This window comes from Eubalaena glacialis, chromosome 8 (assembly GCF_028564815.1).
Source record: "Eubalaena glacialis isolate mEubGla1 chromosome 8, mEubGla1.1.hap2.+ XY, whole genome shotgun sequence".
Lineage (NCBI taxonomy): Eukaryota > Metazoa > Chordata > Mammalia > Artiodactyla > Balaenidae > Eubalaena > Eubalaena glacialis.
In genome coordinates, this window is record NC_083723.1 from 7,273,069 (window position 1) to 7,292,816 (window position 19,748).

General features: G+C 44.9%; 1 protein-coding gene across 1 annotated transcript in view; it reads right to left on the reverse strand.

The window, feature by feature from the left end:
* VOPP1 (VOPP1 WW domain binding protein) overlaps window positions 1-19,748 on the reverse strand; it is a 100,540-nt gene that overhangs the window by 38,116 nt on the left and 42,676 nt on the right. The window contains exon 2 of the mRNA XM_061198328.1: window positions 14,477-14,535. Within this exon, the coding sequence (XP_061054311.1) occupies window positions 14,477-14,535 (59 nt within the window). The remainder of the gene's footprint in view (window positions 1-14,476; window positions 14,536-19,748) is intronic.

Consider the following 19,748-nt stretch of genomic DNA (forward strand, 5'->3'; position numbering starts at 1 on the left):
TCCCAGAGCTGCAGGAGATGGGCCTGAGGCCCGCCTCTGTGTCTCTACTCCCAAGGCTGGTACACGCTCGCTCCCGCCCCCGCAGCAGTGGTGTGCACGTAACAGGTACTCAACAAAGTACACACATCAGGGTCATCAGTGCATGACCCTGATGTGTGTCCTCACTAACCGTTTCGTGCATCCTATCTTTCTTTCATACATCTGACCAAAGTGCTTTCCAACCATCTGTTCCCTTTCGCTCTCTCCTTTGAGCTGGGCAGTTGGGGATTCCCTCAAGTCTCAGTGGAGATGATTAAGACAAGTGTCCCCACATTCTCTCCTTCAATGGTACTTAGAGCTGAACCAAAAACTAGAATAAGTGTGCAAACACAACACCCAGGACCCAAATACCCTGCAGCTCTGTTCCATCCACGTGGCGGCCAGAGGTGTGACCCAGTCACACAAAAAGACCCCTGAAGACACTGTGGGCCCAGGTGGATGCTTAGCATCTCCTGCTGTCAATTACTTCATTTGTAAAACTAGGTAGGGAGGGTCTTAAGGTTTCCTTAGTATTCCAAGAGAATATAGGTAAATCAAGGACCCCCTTTGGGTCCTTTCCCACTGGCCAGCTCTACAGAGCGCCACTGGTTCATCTTGTTTTTAAATCACTGGTGTCTAGTTAAGAAGACCCAACCCATTTCTAACCTACCCTCAATTTTCTGGAAGGAATTACCAGATCCAATTCTATCCATAAAGAACAGGGCACACGCACATCTAAATCACCAGCTTCCTCTGGCTTGTTTAAAATCAAATGAAAACAGTCATGGTTTAAGTAAGCATCCATGTACCTGACTGCCACGAAGCCCCAGTTCAGCACCTAATAAGACATCTCAGGAACCTCACAGTCTGGAGCAGTGAGTGGTCACAGGCTCCCAGATCCATTCCACCATCTGACTGTGTGATTAACATCTCCTCCCCACTGTTGTGTCAATACTAAGACCTGTAGAAGAAAGATGACTCACTGCTTAGAAAGGAAATGTTAGGTGATTGCTTTGTACTTGGCAAGCAGGTTGGACCCTTAATGCGCTAAAATCCATCTCATATCTGTACCCTTGTCTCTGCTACAACACATAAGCCTGCTTGGTCGTTCATTGTTTGTTCTCTATGCTCTAAATTATTCTGCACAGACGGCCAGAGGGTGTCACAGAATTAAGCAGTATGAGACCTTGGAGATTATCTAGCCCAGGAAGTTGGGGCCCAGAAAGTTAGGAGATTTGACCAAGATCACAGAGCAACCTAATGGCAGAGCAGGACTAGAGGTCTCTTCACATTAGGTCCCTAAAACACTTTCCATCCCTGAAGAATGACAGTGAGTCACTCTTTCCTTCCCCAACCCTGCTCGAGGCCACCACGTGTGAGTTACTAAATGAGTACCGAGTGCTTTCCATGTGCCTGGCAGTGTGTCAGCACAGAAGATAGAACTCGTGCCCTCAACGAACCCCCAGTCTAGGGAGGAAACAATGGATGTTTTGTTTCAGCAACAGCAAGTCTGAGGATGGAGCGCGGTACCAAAGGACGAGAAGGACACAGGTCCCTCAGCTGAAACGGAGGGAAAAGAAGGGAGGGGAGGAGAGAGGGGCCACCCTCAAAAGCTCTCGGAAGAGTATACATGTAGCGTGCTCAGAAAAGTCCACTGCATGCAGTCAGCACTCAATGAATGTCAGCTGTTATCATTCTTAGTCTTTGCATTGTGATTACTTCCCTCACAGTTTCCTCGCCGCAGTGGAGGGCTCCGCCTCAGCTACAGTCTGGGAAACTCGGGGACGCACTCTGCTCTGTCGTGGTCTGAGGGAGACACGGAAGCATGGGTGGCTCCTGGTGAGTGCTGGCGGGTGCGCCAGGGCAGTGAGGTCCTTCCACCACCGTGAACCTCGGAGGAGGCCCTGAGGTCCCTGGGCCCCATACTTGGAGACTCACACGAGTCCAAGCGGCCGGCACGGACTCAGCGCCCTCCGCCTTCCACCTGCTTCTGGCTCCCACCTCTGCCCTTGGACACTCACGTCCTTCCGCGGACGGCGGCTGTGGGCAAGCGAGCCTCGGGGCTACAGATCTCAGCAGAAAGCGTGACATTTCTCGTCGACAGAGAGACACTGCAACTGATCTGAGAGGCCCCCTCTGCCCACAAGGGGGTCGACTGTGGCCGTGGTGGTCCACCAGGGCCCCTCTGGACACTGGAGACAAGCGGAAGGGCCCTCCCAGAGTCACCAGGAGCGTACCCCACCGTGAGACAGGTTCGCCCAGCCCTCCCGCCCCTCTCTGGGGCAGCAGTACCCACATCTAAAGTCAGGGGCCCCATCTGGTCACCTCTGGACACAGACCCACTGACCCTCTCCAAGCCACCAGGAAACTGCAAATATCAGTGACGATTATAGACGCTAGGGACGCGCAGGGCAGTATCTACCCTCTCAGAAACTGAACGTGGTAGTGACCATGACCACAGCCACGTGACCCCGAGAACCAAGGCGTAGAGGCCGAGGGACCTGCTGGCGAGAGCAGCTGAACCGGAGCCAGCCCGTGCCCCACGCCTGCCCTGCTGCACACGCAGGAGCGGAGCCCGGGGTGCACCTCCGAGCAGGACAGGCGCCCCCGCCAGCCGCCAGGGCGTCGAAGTGCTCCAGCATGTGACGGTGCACCGGGGCGCTTCCCTGACAACTGCCACCTTGGTCTGCAGTGCCCTCCGGACTCTGAACAAACAGCAAGGAAGCCAGGCCCTGCAGACGTGTGCAGCCCTGCGCGGCCAGCGGCAAGGGCTCCTCAGCAGGCCCGTCCCCATCTGCTCACCTCGCCCGCCCCCGCAGCAGACAGAGGGGCTGAATGAGCAAGTCCTCGGCCCAAGAACAACTCAAGTCGAGAATGAAAGCAAAGGGACGGGACAGGTGAGGCCACGTGACCTCCCTGCTATTTTTAAATCACACTGTTGCTAAGAGGACGTATCTAGTAAGCCCAGAACCAAAGCACAAAAAGGGTACATTTTAGGACTTCCCTGGTGGCGCAGTGGTTAAGAATCTGCCTGCCAATGCAGGGGACACGGGTTCGAGCCCTGGTCCGGGAAGATCCCACATGCTGTGGAACAACTAAGCCCGTGCACCACAACTACTGAGCCTGTGCTCTAGAGCCCACGAGCCACAACTACTGAGCCCACGAGCCACAACTACTGAAGCCTGCACTCTAGAAACCACGAGCCACAACTACTGAGCCCGCGAGCCACAACTGAAGCCTGCGCTCTACAGCCCGCGAGCCACAACTACTGAGCCCGTGAGCCACAACTTCTGACCCACAAGCCACAACTACTGAGCCTCCGTGCTGCAACTACTGAAGCCTGCGCACCTAGAGCCCGTGCTCTGCAACAAGAGGAGCCCCTGCAATGAGAAGCCCGCGCACCACAAGGAAGAGTAGCTCCCACTCGCCGCAACTAGAGAAAGCCCGTGCGTAGCAACGAAGACCCAACACAACCAAAAAAAAAGAAAAGGTACATTTTAATTAAAAGCTTTTGAAAGCTCAGCCTGTAGATAGGAAAGAAAGGTAGTGAAGAACAGATGGAAAGAAAAAAATCATAGGAAAGAGGGTTGAAATATGTGTTGCTTCTCTGTTCAGATTCCAAAGGGACTTTTTCTTCAAAAATGAGAATACATTTTGCTTGTACATATACCTATTCCATAAATGAACAAATTAAAGAAATCAAAAACCTTGATGAAGGGAGAGGGCAGACAGAGATATAGTTTGGATCAACAAACCAATCAGGGGAGAGTCATTTTACACGTCCAGGTAGCTACAGTGGAAACCTAATTATCTTTTTAAAAAATTAGCCTCTAGTAGCTTGATGACTACAATGCTAGAATGAAATTCGGGAACATGAAGACAGACAAAGGAAGCAGAAGGAGTGTCTACTTCTGGGACTTTTGGTGAGTCAAATGAAATTAGATTTCAAAAGCAAGAGTAAAATCTGTAAAACAAGTGTGTGACCTGCATGTTCTCTCCCCAGTGTGCTCCATGGTAAGTTATAAGCACAAAACAGAGGTGTTGTTTGTAACATGTTTTCCACAGGGGAAACCCTCAAACAGAATAAAAATACCATCTTGAGTCAACATATCTTTTAGGAATTATCTATCCAGGAGAATCTTACACAAAGCACTTTGCCCAGAAGAAATGGAAGGTAGAATATACCAGGAATATATTTGTTAAATGAGATCTGTCATAACTCATGATTTTTCAATTTAATGTTAAAGGTGCTTCAAAATATTAACTGGTCAGTCACACATTATTGTGTCCCAGCTCCCTGGGGCACAGCACCACCCCTGACCTGCACCACCGGACCCCAACAGCCGGCACGCGGCAGACACTCAACAGGCATCGGGGGACTGAACGAAGGAGGTGCAGCATCCAGCTCCTCAAGCAGTAAGCACGTGGCACCGGACGTGTGTCCAGAGGCAGGTCTGGCGCGCCATGCAGACCGCGGTGCTGGACCCTGATGCCCGGGCCCCCAGCAAGGGCAAGCTTGGGCTGTAAGCGAGTCTCCTTTACCTGCACCACCACCTGTGCCACGTCCACAGAAACCACGATGGGGTTGGCTTCCGGGAACGACACGCAGGCACAAGTGCTTCTAGCCGAGGTTGTGATCGGTCTGCGGCTGGTATCTAGCCTGCAGCAAATCGATCTTTGAGCAATGAAAGCTGGGACAGAGTAGAATACATCTAAGTCACTGCTCCTCACTTCCCTTGGATAAAAGTGCTCCACTGCCCCAGCTTGATGGAAAGCAGGGAGAAGAGTTTTCACGTGCTAAATGCAGTGGACAGTAAAAAGCAGCTCTTCTTCCAGCACCAAACTGAGCCCACGGGTGTGTCGGGACAGCAACACGCCTCAAGGGTGGAGGCAAGTGGCAAGGTCGGCTTGTGTAAGAACCTACCTTGTGCGCATACACAGCACAGATGCAGGCTACGCTTGGGTGTGTACACATCTGCGTATGACTTCAGTGCTGACCACGCACAGGCCCTGAGCTACAGTCCAGAAGGTCAACACTCATGTTCACAGTTCACGAAGAAGCTAACTGAGGAAGGTCAAAGGGCTAGGAAATGATGGAGCAGTGGCGGAAACGTCTGGAACTGGACAAAGGTAGTGACTTCACAACACTATGGCTCTACTATATGCCACTGTGCTGTTCACTTCAAAATGGTCAATTCTGTTATGTAAATTTCACCTTTTTTTTTAATTGAAGTATAGTTGATTTACAATGTTGTGTTTCAGGTGTACAGCAAAGTAATTGTTATGCATATGTGTGTGTGTGTGTGTGTGTATATATATATACACACACACACATATATATACACACATATATAAATATATATATATATTCTTTTTCAGATTCTTTTCCCTTATAGGTTATTGTAAAATATTGAGTAGAGTTGCCTGTGCTATAAAGTAGGTCCCCTGTTGTTTATCTATTTTATATATAGCAGTGTGTGTATGACAGTCCCAAACTCCTAATTTATCCCTCCCCCTACCTTCCCCCTTTGGTAACCATAAGTTTGTTTTCTAAGTCTGTGGGTCTATTTCTGTTTTGTATATAAGTTCATTTGTATCTTATTTTTTATATTCCACATATAAGTGATATCATATGATAGCTGTCTTTCTCTGTCTGACTTACTTCACTTAGTAGTATGATAATCTCTAGGTCCATCCATGTTGCCGCAAATGGCATGACTTCGTTTTTATGGCTGAGTAATATTCCATTATATTTCCTCTGTGATTTCTTCAGTGATCTCTTGGTTATTTAGTAATGTATCGTTTAGCCTCCATGTGTTTGTGTTTTTTACACTTTTTTCCCTGTAATTCATTTCTAATCTCATAGCACTGTGGTCAGAAAAGATGCTTGATATGATTTCAATTTTCTTACATTTACTGAGGCTTGATTTGTGACCCAAGATGTGATCTATCCTGGAGAATGTTCCGTGCGCACTTGAGAAGAAAGTGAATCTGCGGTTTTTGGATGGAATGTCCTATAAATATCAATTAAATCTGTCTGGTCTATTGTGTCATTTAAAGCTTGTGTTGCCTTATCTATTTTCATTTTGGATGATCTGTCCATTGGTGTAAGTGAGGTGTTAAAGTCCCCCACTATTACTGTGTTACTGTCGATTTCCTCTTTTATAGCTGTTAGCAGTTGCCTTATGTATTGAGGTGCTCCTATGTTGGGTGTATATATAATTGTTATATCTTCTTCTTGGATTGATCCCTTGGTCATTATGTAGTGACCTTCCTTGTCTCTTGTAACATTCTTTATTTTAAAGTCTATTTTATCTGATATGAGTATTGCGACTCCAGCTTTCTTTTGATTTCCATTTGCATGGAATATCTTTTTCCATCCCCTCACTTTCAGTCTGTATGTGTCCCTAGGTCTGAAGTGGGTCTCTTGTAGACAGCATATATATGGGTCTTGTTTTTGTATCCATTCAACAAGCCTGTGTCTTTTGGTTGGAGCATTTAATCCATTCACGTTTAAGGTAATTATCGATATGTATGTTCCTATCACCATTTTCTTAATTGTTTTGGGTTTGTTATTGTAGGTCCTTTTCTTCTCTTGTGTTTCCCACTTAGAGAAGTTCCTTTAGCATTTGTTGTAGAGCTGGTTTGGTGGTGCTGAATTCTCTTAGCTTTTGCTTGTCTGTAAAGCTTTTGATTTCTCCATCGAATCTGAATGAGATCCTTGCTGGGTAGAGTAATCTTGGTTGTAGGTTCTTCCCTTTCATCACTTTAAATATATCATGACACTCCCTTCTGGCTTGTAGAGTTTCTGCTGAGTTCAGCTGTTAACCTTTTGGGAGTTCCCTTGTATGTTATTTGTCGTTTTTCCCTTGCTGCTTTCAATAATTTTTCTTTGTCTTTAATTTTTGCCAATTTGATTACTATGTGTCTCAGCATGTTTCTCCTTGGGTTTATCCTGTATGGGACTTTCTGCGCTTCCTGGACTTGGGTGGTTATTTCCTTTCCCATGTTAGGGAAGTTTTCGACTATCATCTCTTCAAATATTTTCTCGGGTCCTTTCTCTCTCTCTTCTCCTTCTGGGACCCCTATAATGTGAATGTTGTTGCATTTAATGTTGTCCCAGAGGTCTCTTAGGCTGTCTTCATTTCTTTTCATTCTTTTTTCTTTATTCTGTTCCACAGCAGTGAATTCCACCATTCTGTCTTCCAGGTCACTTATCCGTTCTTCTGCCTCAGTTATTCTGCTATTGATTCCTTCTAGTGTAGTTTTCATTTCAGTTATTGTGTTGTTCATCTCTGTTTGTGTGTTCTTTAATTCTTCTAGATCTTTGTTAAACATTTCTTCCATCTTCTCGAACTTGGCCTCCATTCTTTTTCTGAGGTCCTGGATCATCTTCACTATCATTACTCTGAATTCTTTTTCTGGAAGGTTGCCTATCTCCACTTCATTTAGTTGTTTTTCTGGGGTTTTATCTTGTTCCTTCATCTGGTACATAACCCTCTGCCTTTTCTTCTTGTCTATCTTTCTGTGAATGTGGTTTTTGTTCCACAGCCTGCAGGATTGTAGTTCTTCTTGCTTCTGCTGTCTGCCCTCTGGTTTATGAGGCTATGTAAGAGGCTTGCACAAGTTTCCTGATGGGAGGGACGGGTGGTGGGTAGAGCTGGCTGTTGCTTTGGTGGGCAGAGCTCAGTAAAACTTTAATCCACTTGTCCGCTGATGGGTGGGGCTGGGTTCCCTCCCTGTTGGTTGTTTCGCCTGAGGCGACCCAACACTGGAGCCTACTCGGGCTCTTTGGTGGGGTTAATGGCAGACTCTGGGAGGGCTCACGCCAGGGAGTACTTCCCAGAAATTTTGCTGCCAGTGTCCTCACGGTGACACACAGCCACACCCCGCCTCTGCAGGAGACCCTCCAACACCAGCAGGTAGGTCTGCTTCAGTCTCCTATGGGGTCACTGCTCCTTCCCCTGGGTCCCGATGTGCACACTACTTTGTGTGTACCCTCCAAGAGTGGGGTCTCTGTTTCCCCCAGTCCTGTTGAAGTCTTGCAATCAAATCCCACTAGGTTTCAAAGTCTGATTCTCTAGGAATTCCTCCTCCAGTTGCCAGACTCCCAGATTGGGAAGCCTGACGTGGGGCTCAGAACCTTCACTCCAGTGGGTGGACTTCTGTGGTATAAGTGTTCTCCAGTCTGTGAGTCACCCACCCAGCAGTTATGGGATTTGATTTTATTGTGATTGCGCCCCTCCTACTGGTGTCTCATTGTGGCTTCTCCTTTGTCTTTGGATGTGGGGCATCTTTTTTGGTGAGTTCCAGTGTCTTCCTGTCGATGATTGTTCAGCAGTTAGCTGTGATTCCGGCGTTCTCACAAGAGGGAGTGAGAGCACGTCCTTCTACTCCGCCATCTTGAACCCAGTGTATGATCCTTTTAATGTACTGTTGGATTAAGTTTGCTTGTATTTTGTCAAGGATTTCTGCACCTATGTTCATCAGTGATATTGGCCTGTAATTTTCTTTTTTTGTGGTAAGTTTCATCTCAGTTTTGTAAAAAAGTAATAGAGCAAATATTTGACCCCTGATCTTCTGGACTCCAGAACACTTAAAAATCTATTTAAGGACAAGGTGCCAGAATATGGGAAATGAAATCAGTGCAAAACAAGCTGGTAGTAAACAAACTGCAAACGTGAAGACAAGCATCGAGTGCCATGCACCGTGCCATGTACTATGCCACACACTGAGGCCAGATAGATGCACACATCAAGGCCCAATCTCAGAAGCCCTCAATGGACACACAACACTGTGTGAAGACTCTCTAAGATGCTATATCAGAGCCAATTAGGAAGGAGGAACTGAGGAGCCTGCCAGGCAGAGAACACGGAAATGCCTGAGAGGAACCAGCAGAGCCAATGCTGACCAGTGGTGGTGACTGGATGGAAAAGCATCCACTCAAATCCACTTAACATTCAGGGATGTCCCCTGTGTGCCAGGCACTGTCCTAGGCGTTGAGAGTTCATTTAAAAGTTGTGGGCCCTAACAGGGACATGAAAAGAAGCTCAACATTGCTAATTATTAGAGAAATGCAAATCAAAACTACAATGAGGTACCAACTCACACCAGTCAAGATGGCCATCATCAGAAAGTGTACAAACAATAAACGCTGGAGAGGGTGTGGAGAAAAGGGAACCCTCCTCCACTGTTGGGGGGAATGTAAATTGGTGCAGCCACTATGGAGAACAGTATGGAGGTTCCTTAAAAAACTGAAAATAGAGCTACCGTATGATCCTGCAATCCCACTCCTGGGCACATATCCGGAAAAGACAAAAGCTCTAATTCAAACATGCACCCCAGTGTTCATTGCAGCAGTATGTACAGTAGCTAAGACATGGAAGCAACCTAAATGTCTATCACCAGATGAATGGATAAGGAAGATGTGGTACATATATACAATGGATTATTACTCAGCCATAAAAAAGAATGAAATAATGCCATTTGCAGCAACATGAATGGACTTAGAGATTATCATACTAAGCAAAATAAGTCAGAAAGAGAAAAACAAATACCATATATCATTTATATGTGGAATCTAAAATACAACGCAAATGAACATATCTACAAAACAGAAACAGACATAGAGAACAGACTTGTGGTTGCCAAGGGGAGGGGTGGGGGAGGGAAGGGTTGGGAGTTTGGGATTAGCAGATGCTATAATATACAGGATAGGTAAACAACAAGGTCCTACCATATAGCACAGGGAACTACATTCAATATCTTGTGATAAACCATAATGGAAAAGAATATGAAAAGGAATATATATATGTATAACTGAATCACTTTGCTGTACAGCAGAAATTAACACATTGTAAATCAACTATACTTCAACAAAATTTTTTTAAAAAGAATGAAATAATGCCATTTGCAGCAACATGGGTGGACCTAGAGATTATCATACTAAGCTGAAGTAAACCAGACAGAGAAAGACATATATCATATGATATCACTTATATGTGGAATCTAAAAAACGATACAAATGAACTTACATAAGTTCATTAATACAAAACAGAAATATACTCACAGACATAGAGAACAAACTTATGGCTACCAAAGGGGGAAGGGGGGAAGGATAAATTAGGAGTTTGGGATTAACAGGCACAACTACTAGATAAAATAGATAAACAGCAAGGACCTACTGTTGTACACGGAACTATATTCAATATCTTGTAATAACCTATAATGGAAAAGAATCTGATAAGAATATATATAAGAATATATATTCTTTATATATATATATAAGAATATATATTCTTTTATATATATATATATGTGTATATATATATAAAAATAACTGAGTCACTTTGCTGTATACCTGAAACTAACACAACATTGTAAATAAACTTTACTTCAATTAAAAAAAAAAAAGACAAATAAGAAAAATTTTAAAATAAAGCTATGGGCCTTGCCTTCATGGGGCTCACAATAAAGAAGATAAAACCAGCCAAGTATCATGGAAACCTGTTTACAGTTGGCTAAGGATTTGAACTTTGTTCCTGATGTTTTTAAGTAGGAGAGTGACACAAATTTTCAATAATTTAGAAAGAAGTGAGAACTTGACGGGAGAAGGGAATGAAAGGAGATCCATTATAAAGTCATCTAGAGCATCACTGGAATTCCTATCAAAATTCCAATGGCATTTTTACAGAAATAGAAAAAACAATCCTAAAATTTGTATGGCATCACAAAAGACCTTGAATAGCCAAAGCAACCCTGAAAAGAACTAAGCTGGAGGTATCACACTCCCTGACTTCAGATTATACAACAAAGCTACAGTAATAAAACAGTTTGGTACTGACATGAATATAGACACACTAACCAATGGAACAGATTAAAAAGCCCAGAAATAAACCCTAGCATAAATGGCCAACTAATATTTAACATGAGAGCCAAAAGCATCCAATGGGGAAAGATAGTCTCTTTAACAAATAGTACTGGGAAAACTGAAGAAACACATGCAGAAAAATGAAATTGAACCCCTATCTTACACCACTCACAAAAATTAACTTGAAATGGATCTAAAACTCCTAGAAGAAACTGTAAGGAAGAAACTCCTCAACACTGGTCTTGGCAATGACTTTGGACATGACACCAAAAGCACAAACAACAAAAACACAAAAAACAAAAGGGACTACATCAAACTAAAAAACTTCTGTTCAGGAGAAGAAACACTCAACAAAATGAAAAGGCAGTCTACTGAATGGAAGAAAATATTTGCAAACCACATATCAGATAAGGGGTTAATATCTAAAACATATAAGGAACTCATATAACTCAACAGCAAAAAAACCAAATAATCCAATTAAAAAATGGGCAGAGGAACTGAACAGATCATTTTCCAAAGAAGACACAGGGATAGCCAACAGGTACATGAAAATGTGCTCAAACATCACGAATCATCAGGGAAATGCAAACCAAAACCACACAGAGGTATCACCTCACACCTGTTAGAATGGCGGTCATCAAAAAGACAAGATAAGTGTCGGTGTGGAAAAAATGTGAACCCTGTGCACTGTTGGTAGGAATGTAAACTGGTACAGCCACTACGGAGAACAGTAAAAAATTAAAAATAGAGCTGCCAATTCTACTTCTGGGTGTATATGCAAAGGAAATGGAAACAAGATCTCGAAGAGGTATCTGCAATCCTATGGTTCATTGTAGCATCATTCACAATAGCCAAGACATGGAAACAACCTGTGTCGATGGATGAATGGATAAAGACGATCTGGTACATATATACACAAAGGAATTTTATTCAGTCCTGAGAAAGAGGGAAATCCTGCCATTTGCAACAACATAGATGGACTTCGAGGGCATTATGCTAAGCGAAATAAGACAGAGAAAGATAAATAGTGTATGATCTCACTTATATGTGGAATCTAAAAAAAAGAACTCTTAGAAAAAGAGGGTAGGACTTCCCTGGTGGTGCAGTGGTTAAGAATCCACCTGCCAATGCAGGGGACACGGGTTCGAGCCCTGGTCCGGGAAGATCCCACATGCCACGGAGCAACTAAGCCTGTGCGCCACAACTACTGAGCCTGCGCTCTAGAGCCCGCGAGCCACAACTACTGAGCCTGAGTGCCACAACTACTGAAACCCGTGCACCTAGAGCCCGTGCTCCGCAAGGAGAAGCCCGCGCACCGCAATGAAGAGCAGCCCCCGCTCGCCACAGCTACAGAAAGCCCGTGCGCAGCAACGAAGACCCAACGCAGCCAAAAATAAATAAATAAATAAATTTATTTAAAAAAAGAAAAACAAAAAGAGGGTAGAATGGTGGTTACCAGGGACTGGGGCGGGGGGCGTGGAATGAGGAGACGTGTTAAGGAGTACAAACTTCCAGTTATAAGATAAATAAGTAGTTCTGGGGCTCTAATGCACAGCATGGTGATTATAGTTAATAATACTTTATTATATACTTTAAAGTTACTAAAAGAGTACATCTTAAATGTTCTCATCACCAAAAAAATGTAATTATGTGATGTGATGTAGCTGTTAGCTAACGCTATGGTGGTAATCATTTTGTAATATGTAAGTGTATCAAATCATCACGTTATATACCTTAAACCTATACAATGTTATATGCCAATTATAGCTCAGTAACACTGGGCGGGGGCAGTTTATACAGTGCTTCAGATGAGCATTGACAGAGGTATGGACTCAGGTGAAGGCAGCGGGAACAGAGAGGAGAGGAAAAGAAAGATCAGAGTGGCTAGGGGGTTAAGTGACATAAATTCATGTAAGGGACGTAAAGCAGTGCCTAGCCTATATTAAGTGCTCAATGAATGTCACCTGTTGTTACTTTTATACTGAGCTTCAGTACTCTAAAAGCAGAGTGACTTTACTTTTTAATTTTTAGGACCCTTCCCCTCACTATCAGCAGAGAAGAGAGGTGAAAGGAATCCAAACCAGCAGGTCTGAGTGACAAAACAGGGCTTGTCTCTGTATTTTCTGTCAATGCAGAAACACTTTCAAAACATGTAGTGAATAAATAAATGTATAAAGGAACAAACGAGCAAGTAAGTACAAGAACAGCAAGGACCTCTGACTACCAACCTCTGAAAAACCAGGAAACGGTTCATCAGCTGATCTACAAAAGAGTCGGAGAAAGTGCACAAAGGAAGACACGGCTGATCCACACCTGCGTAAGAAGTTGAATCAAGAACTAAAGCTTCCCAAGGAAAACCCACTGTACTAAGAACCAAATTTTTCATCTCCCTGTTACCCCACAACCATTTTTCCTCAACCTGACAACTCTGTAATTAGAATCGAAGCCCTTTTGCTGCTGCTTTACCTTCCAAGTGGATTTTGTCTTTTTGCAGTTGCACAGGATTTCTGCCAGGACTCCCACCATGTAGGGCAGTAAGGACTCCTGCTTGTTGATATGAAACCAAGGCTGGAAAACTGCCCATTTCCCTGTGCTTCGTCCCCATTCACAGCCCAGCAACCTTCCCCAACTACACTGGTCTCTCTGAGATTAAAAACTCCCGAAGAATGCCAGGTAAGAAAAACATGCATCTTGGCCAATTAAGAACTAATCCTCTTTGCTACTATGTGTACTATTTCCTGTCCAATCTCCCTATATACTAGAAAAGAGAGTGTTTCTGCTATAACACAATTATATGCATTACTGAAATTTCTCATGTTTCACAAAATTCAATACAAGAGTTTTTGGGAAAAATTAATTTGGCTCATTCCACTCAAAACTTACGGAACTTCAAAACACTATCGAAAATAATAACTAATAATCTAGAGAGTTAATCTGGCCACCTAGGCAGGTGGCTCAGCAGAGCTAGTGGCTAACACAGCAGATATTAAAAATACAGAAAAACAATAGGGAGAAAATATGGCAATGCTTTAATAAGAGTAATATTGGCAGGTGCTGAGGGCACAGGAAGAGGCATAATCTGCCCTGAGCCAAGAGCCATACAAGGCTGACTGCACCTGCCTGGGGAGGGGCCTGGCTGGGTGACCCTTGTGATCACTGTCATCTCTCTCTCTCTCTCACAGTCATAGCAGCTGAGCTAAGTACTTTGTCCTGTCCTGCTCAAGTTCAAAATTCTTTCCCACTACCTTTGCTCCCTTTGCCTAGGAAGATTTGTATAAACCAGCATAACTCTGGCCTTGTTCAGACATTTTGCCCTTTGTGACCAATCATGTACAAGCTAACATGCCTCACAGAACAGAACACCCAGAATTCCACGCTGTCCTCAGAGCAGCTGGTCTGGGCAGGGAGAGCATCCTTAGGGAGGTCGCCTGCTCACTGCGGGGCGGAGGCAGGTGAAACCAGGGGTGGAGGCCTCGTGAGGCTGGGCATGCCCCATCCCATAACCAGTCCTGTGACCTATGAAAGAAATAATTCCCAGAGAAAGATGTGACCACAGAATCAAACCAACAGATAAGTGCAAATACTTACATATAATAGGTTGGATAGAGTCCTTCAAAATACCAGCAATGCTTTTTGGCCTCTGTGCACTGGAAATAGAAGAAAAGCTTTGTCAGTGAAAAGCAGTTTGCATATTGTTGAGAAGATCCCACGAAAAGAAACAAGGAAGGATGAGTGAATGCAGCTTAAAGTGTGAGAAGCAGGGGTTGGGGGGACGATGAACTAGAGGGAGATCCACCCCCAACATGACTTGTTATTTCTTCAAAATTTTTAAAAGAGAAGAAAACATAGGAAAACATCTATTTCCCTATAATTTTTCTAGCTTTTCATAGCTCTAAATACAAGGGGGTGGGGGGACTTCCCTGGTGGTCCAGTGGCTGAGACTCCACGCTCCCAATGCAGGGGCCCCGGGTTCGATCCCCGGTCAGGGAACTAGATCCCACATGCCACAAGAGTTCGCATGCCACAACTAAAGACCCAGCAGGCTGCAACGAAGATCCCGTGTGCCGCAGCTAAGACCCAGCCCAGCCAAATAAATAAATAAATAAATGGGGATGAATAATTCATTAAAAATGCGGATTAAAAACAATCCATTCTTAAAAATGCACATGGTATGATACTTCAAATATCTAAAGAATGATAGAAGTAAATTATTACAAAGATTTCCCCCAATTTTTGGTTTTGAAAGACATTCCCCAGAGTCTCAACATTTCTAGACCTTTATATTTCAGAATACAGCTGACCCTCGAACAACGCGGAGGTTCGGGGCACCCACTGTCCACACAGTTGAAAATTCGCGTAGAACTTTGGTCAGCCCTCCGTCCCCACAGATCGTGTAGTGCTGTCGTATTTACCACGGAAAACAATTCAGGTATAAGTGGATCCATGCAGTTCAAAGCTACGTTGTTCAAGGGTCCACTGTCTTCCAAAAGCCATATTCAAGTCGTTGATTCCCCAGTGGGCACCTATGTCTGCCAGATTCTGTGAGGCAGAACTGACCTGACGCACCCGCGGGGGCCCTGCCCTTGCTCATTCCCAGGGAGGAGAAGGACGGAAGAGGGGGACAAGGAGGGACTTCCCTGTGCTTTCCAAGGAAGTTGATGCTGAACTTTCTGGAGGGGAGGGCAGGGCAGAGCAGGTGTGATGCCACCCTGGAGGCTTCAGTATCTCAAACACCTGACAAGTAAGAGGAAGCCAGTGGCACCAACTGCAAGTGAGAGCTCCAAGCAGAAACGCTCTGACCTAGCTGTGCAAGGCTCTTCTAAAACTACTCCACTCATGCCATCACTTTAAAAATACACAACTTCCTACCTCCATGATCCACGTTCATTGGCCCCTACCAGCAGGAAAAGGCACAGTGAAAACAAAGCTTTCTTTGGGCGAGGCAGGGACGAACTGTCTTGTCCAGCCCCTACCCCCGCGGGTGTATGGTGATGCCCTCCTGCCTCAGTCTGCCTGACAGCTGTAGAAGTTCAGAAACAGACCCTAAATCTACTGCAGAATGCCAAGGGAGAGGTGAGTTCAAATGTTATGTGTTGGACTTCCCTGGTGGTGCAGTGGTTAAGAATCCACCTGCCAATGCAGGGGAGATGGGTTCGAGCCCTGGTCCGGGAAGATCCCACATGCCGCGGAGCAACTAAGCCCGCGCGCCACAACTACTGAGCCTGCGCTCTAGAGCCCGCGAGCCACAACTACTGAAGCCCGCATGCCTAGAGCCCGTGCTCGGCAACAAGAGAAGCCACGACAATGAGAAGCCCGCGCACCACAACAAAGAGTAGCCCCCGCTCGCGGCAACTAGAGAAAAGCCCGCGCGCAGCAACAAAGACCCAACACAGCCAAATAAATTTAAAAAAAAAGTTATGTGTTATGCTGGCTAAATTAGATGAGTTATGAAAAGAGCATGAAACATGGGATTTTTTAAAAAATATATGCTTTACGACACTCAGAAGCACATTCAGGCAGCCTGAAGTGACCCAGTTTTATTAATGGAAAATGGGTTTAATTTAGACTAGGTTAGCTCTTGTCCAGTTCAAGAAATGAAGTTCAGACAACTGAAGAAATCAATTTATTTTGGCATGGAAGAGCAATTTCAGGTCTCTGCCCTAAATTACAACTCATTTCACTAGAGTCTTCTACAATAAACTGAGAAACTGGGTCTTATTTCCAGGTGGCATTTCCAACGTCTCTTCTTCATTCTCCATCACCACTAGAGACAGACACACTTTCTTGGAATTTGACACTCAAGTTCCACACAGTCAAGAAACGGTGCCCCTGATGCCAGTCCCGAAGCTCAGGACACCAGAGCCCAAGTCCAACACCCCTCCCTTCCTGCTGCCCTGGCCACCCCAAAAGGCGTCTCAATGGAGACTCAGGGCAACGGGCCCAGATTGTTTGTTAAATCCACTCTCCCCGGCCCAAAGAGATTCCCTAAGTGCCATCACGGAGCTCCTACACAGGCCACCGCTTTGCCAGGAGTAACCACGGGGAGGGAGCTGGGATTAACGCTCACACGAAACTTAGAAGAACACCCTCTCCTCCTGGTGGTCCTCCTGGGCCTTCAGATGCCAAGGTCACTAGTTCCACCCACTCTCGCTCAGACCTCCCACAGCCTCTTCCCAGCGTTTGCGGGGGTATCCAGTAGCTCCACTGGTGCTTGTTGGTTACTCTCGCTCAGTTCTTTGCTGACAACCTTTCACCATCTTCCACTAAGCCACTCAAATAAGACCAATTTTTAAAGTGTTAACCCCGTTTGATCCTTTATTAAAGATTCTCTTAAGAAAATGTTGCGGCCATATGTCCTGAGACAGAAGAGACTGAGCTGCCTAGAAGTTAAGTTCTTGAAATTTGCTAATATCCAGGCAACTTCTTCACTACTTTTGGACGCTGGACTTTTACAAGAGCTTTCCTGTAAGGAATGTCGATACTGTAGCAACACGTGTATCTGGTACCTCACAAAAGTTAACACATTATTATATCATTTTACAGCTGGATAATAGGAAGAACACAAGTCACATTTCATTAATCAACTGAAAAACACTGAATGAGGACTGGGGAGTTCTGATCCTTTCCATTGCTGAGCCTCTCCTCCAGTAAACGCTGGTTAACTGCACACCGGTGTCAAAGTCGGTTTGCACAGCATCCGAGAGGCCTTGTGTTAAAAATGGAGATTAGGTTCCACAGGTAGGAAGTGCAGAGGGAGATTCCTGCTGGAAACCACCCAGGATGGAGAGCCAGTTCCTGCCAAGTGAAAGTCCACCAGCAGAGCCACAGTTAGCCTACCGATTCCAATTTCCAAATCAGCATAAACACCAGGATTAAGGGCGGAGCCAGACAGCTGGAACTTTGCAGATGTGGTCAAAATGGGAGTTTGTAAAGGATGAGTGAGGGGGGGCTTTTCAGAATACTCCCCAACAATGCTGGGCTGTCAGAGGCAACCCCATAGGCAGGCAGATGGCAGCATGGGGAAAAGCAGACAAAGGCACTGTGCCAGGTTCCACGGCACAGGGGCCAGGATGAATCCACCCCATAGAGGAAGGATGGATTAAAGCCTAGAAAACTGGGTTCCAATCCTGACTGCCCCTCACCAGCCACGTCGTCAGTTAGTCTGGATCTCAGCTTCCTTACTTCTAAAACAGGACAGATCGGTGCTTTGTGTCCACCGAGAGGGGTGGGATAGGGAGGGTGGGAAAGAGACGCAAGAGGGAGGAGATATGGGGATGTATGTATATGTACAGCTGATTCACTTTGTTATACAGCAGAAACTAACACACCATTGTAAAGCAATTATACTCCAATAAAGATGTTAAAATAAGTAAATAAATAAATAAGGACAGACTCTCCTCCCTGTTGAATGTATAAGACGGCTTTATGAAGTAACTGAGACTGAATATATCTAAATGCCTGGCCAGACCGGGGTATAGCTCACTAAATCCCACAGCCAGTTAGCAACTCTATCCGGAAATGCACACCCTGAAGCCAGCTTTCTCAATTCTCTAGAACAAATGACTTCCAAGGCTCATTTTTCCCGTGATCATCTATCATTTAAGCAGAAGCCATGCTTCCGAACCTCTTGAGAGCAAAGATTCTAAATATGTAATACCTTACATTTTGGAAAACTCTGTGGTATGCAGTTCTCCAAAATCTCCCTAAAAACAATAAGCCCCTCTCCAAAAAGACTTTGAAAAGTAAATACGGGGGAAAAAAAAATCAATTTCAGGGTTTTATGTCTACCCCTAAAAGTAGCTCTACGCATTCTGCAAAGATACTACCGTGATTTCTCAAAAACTGACCATCTACTGAAACAGAAAACACACTTGGTAGGAGAGGTCAGGTCGGCTACTTTGTGTCACTGACTGGGCGCCCACAATAGCCAGGATGCTCTACCAGGTTCCGGGCAAACGGGAGGCCTTCGAAGAGCTCATGATGTGTCTAGTGGAAGCACTAATAGTACAAACATCTCTTTCCTGAAGAAATAGTAAAGAGTAGCAACATACAATTTATAAACTATTAACAAAGCAGAATCTGTGGAATTGTGAGAGAACATCTACTGTCAGAAGCAATCCAAGTGAGGGAATCTAAGCTTTAAACTGGAAAGGCTTGTAAGACATCTGTACTCAGGAAGGAATCCCAGTGGTCTGTTATTGAAGGACTAGGATATCTATAAATGTAGTTAAGCCCTCCTAGGTATAGTTATCCATAGTTAGCCAAGATCTAAATAAGCCCCAAAGAACAAATCCTTGCTAATCCCAAATAATCATCCTCATATTGACATAAAGTATTCTACATCTATCTCTACTGCCTATAGGAAGAACCAGGATGCCACTGTTTAATAAAATAGTCCATCCTTTTTCTATGCCAAGTTCAAAGAATAGCTGTACCACAATTCTGATCGACTCTGAGAGAACTGAATCCGCCTGTGACTTTGGGACACGTGGTAGTCAAGAGCAAAGTCGAAGGGATTCAAAGCACTGAGGATTTTATCTAAATCCTACCCCTCCTCCTTCTGTTCAGTGGCAGTTTAGGCGGGATCTTTAAATGAAGAGCAAACTGGCAAACGAGGGCTTCACTAACAGAACTAATCCCACCCACACCTGGAAAGTAAGGATCCTTATTTTACTTATTGTGGTAATAACTTTAGCCAGTCTGTCCGTGGGCCAATAAGCCTACAATTTGCTGTGAAATGGTGGGAAGGCCCCAGGAGAAATCAGCCCGACGACTCTCTCCGTGCTGTGCTGGGACAAGGTACTGCTTTCACATTCGTCAAAAGCTGAACTCAGATGTGCCTTGAGATCCGGCTGCGTTC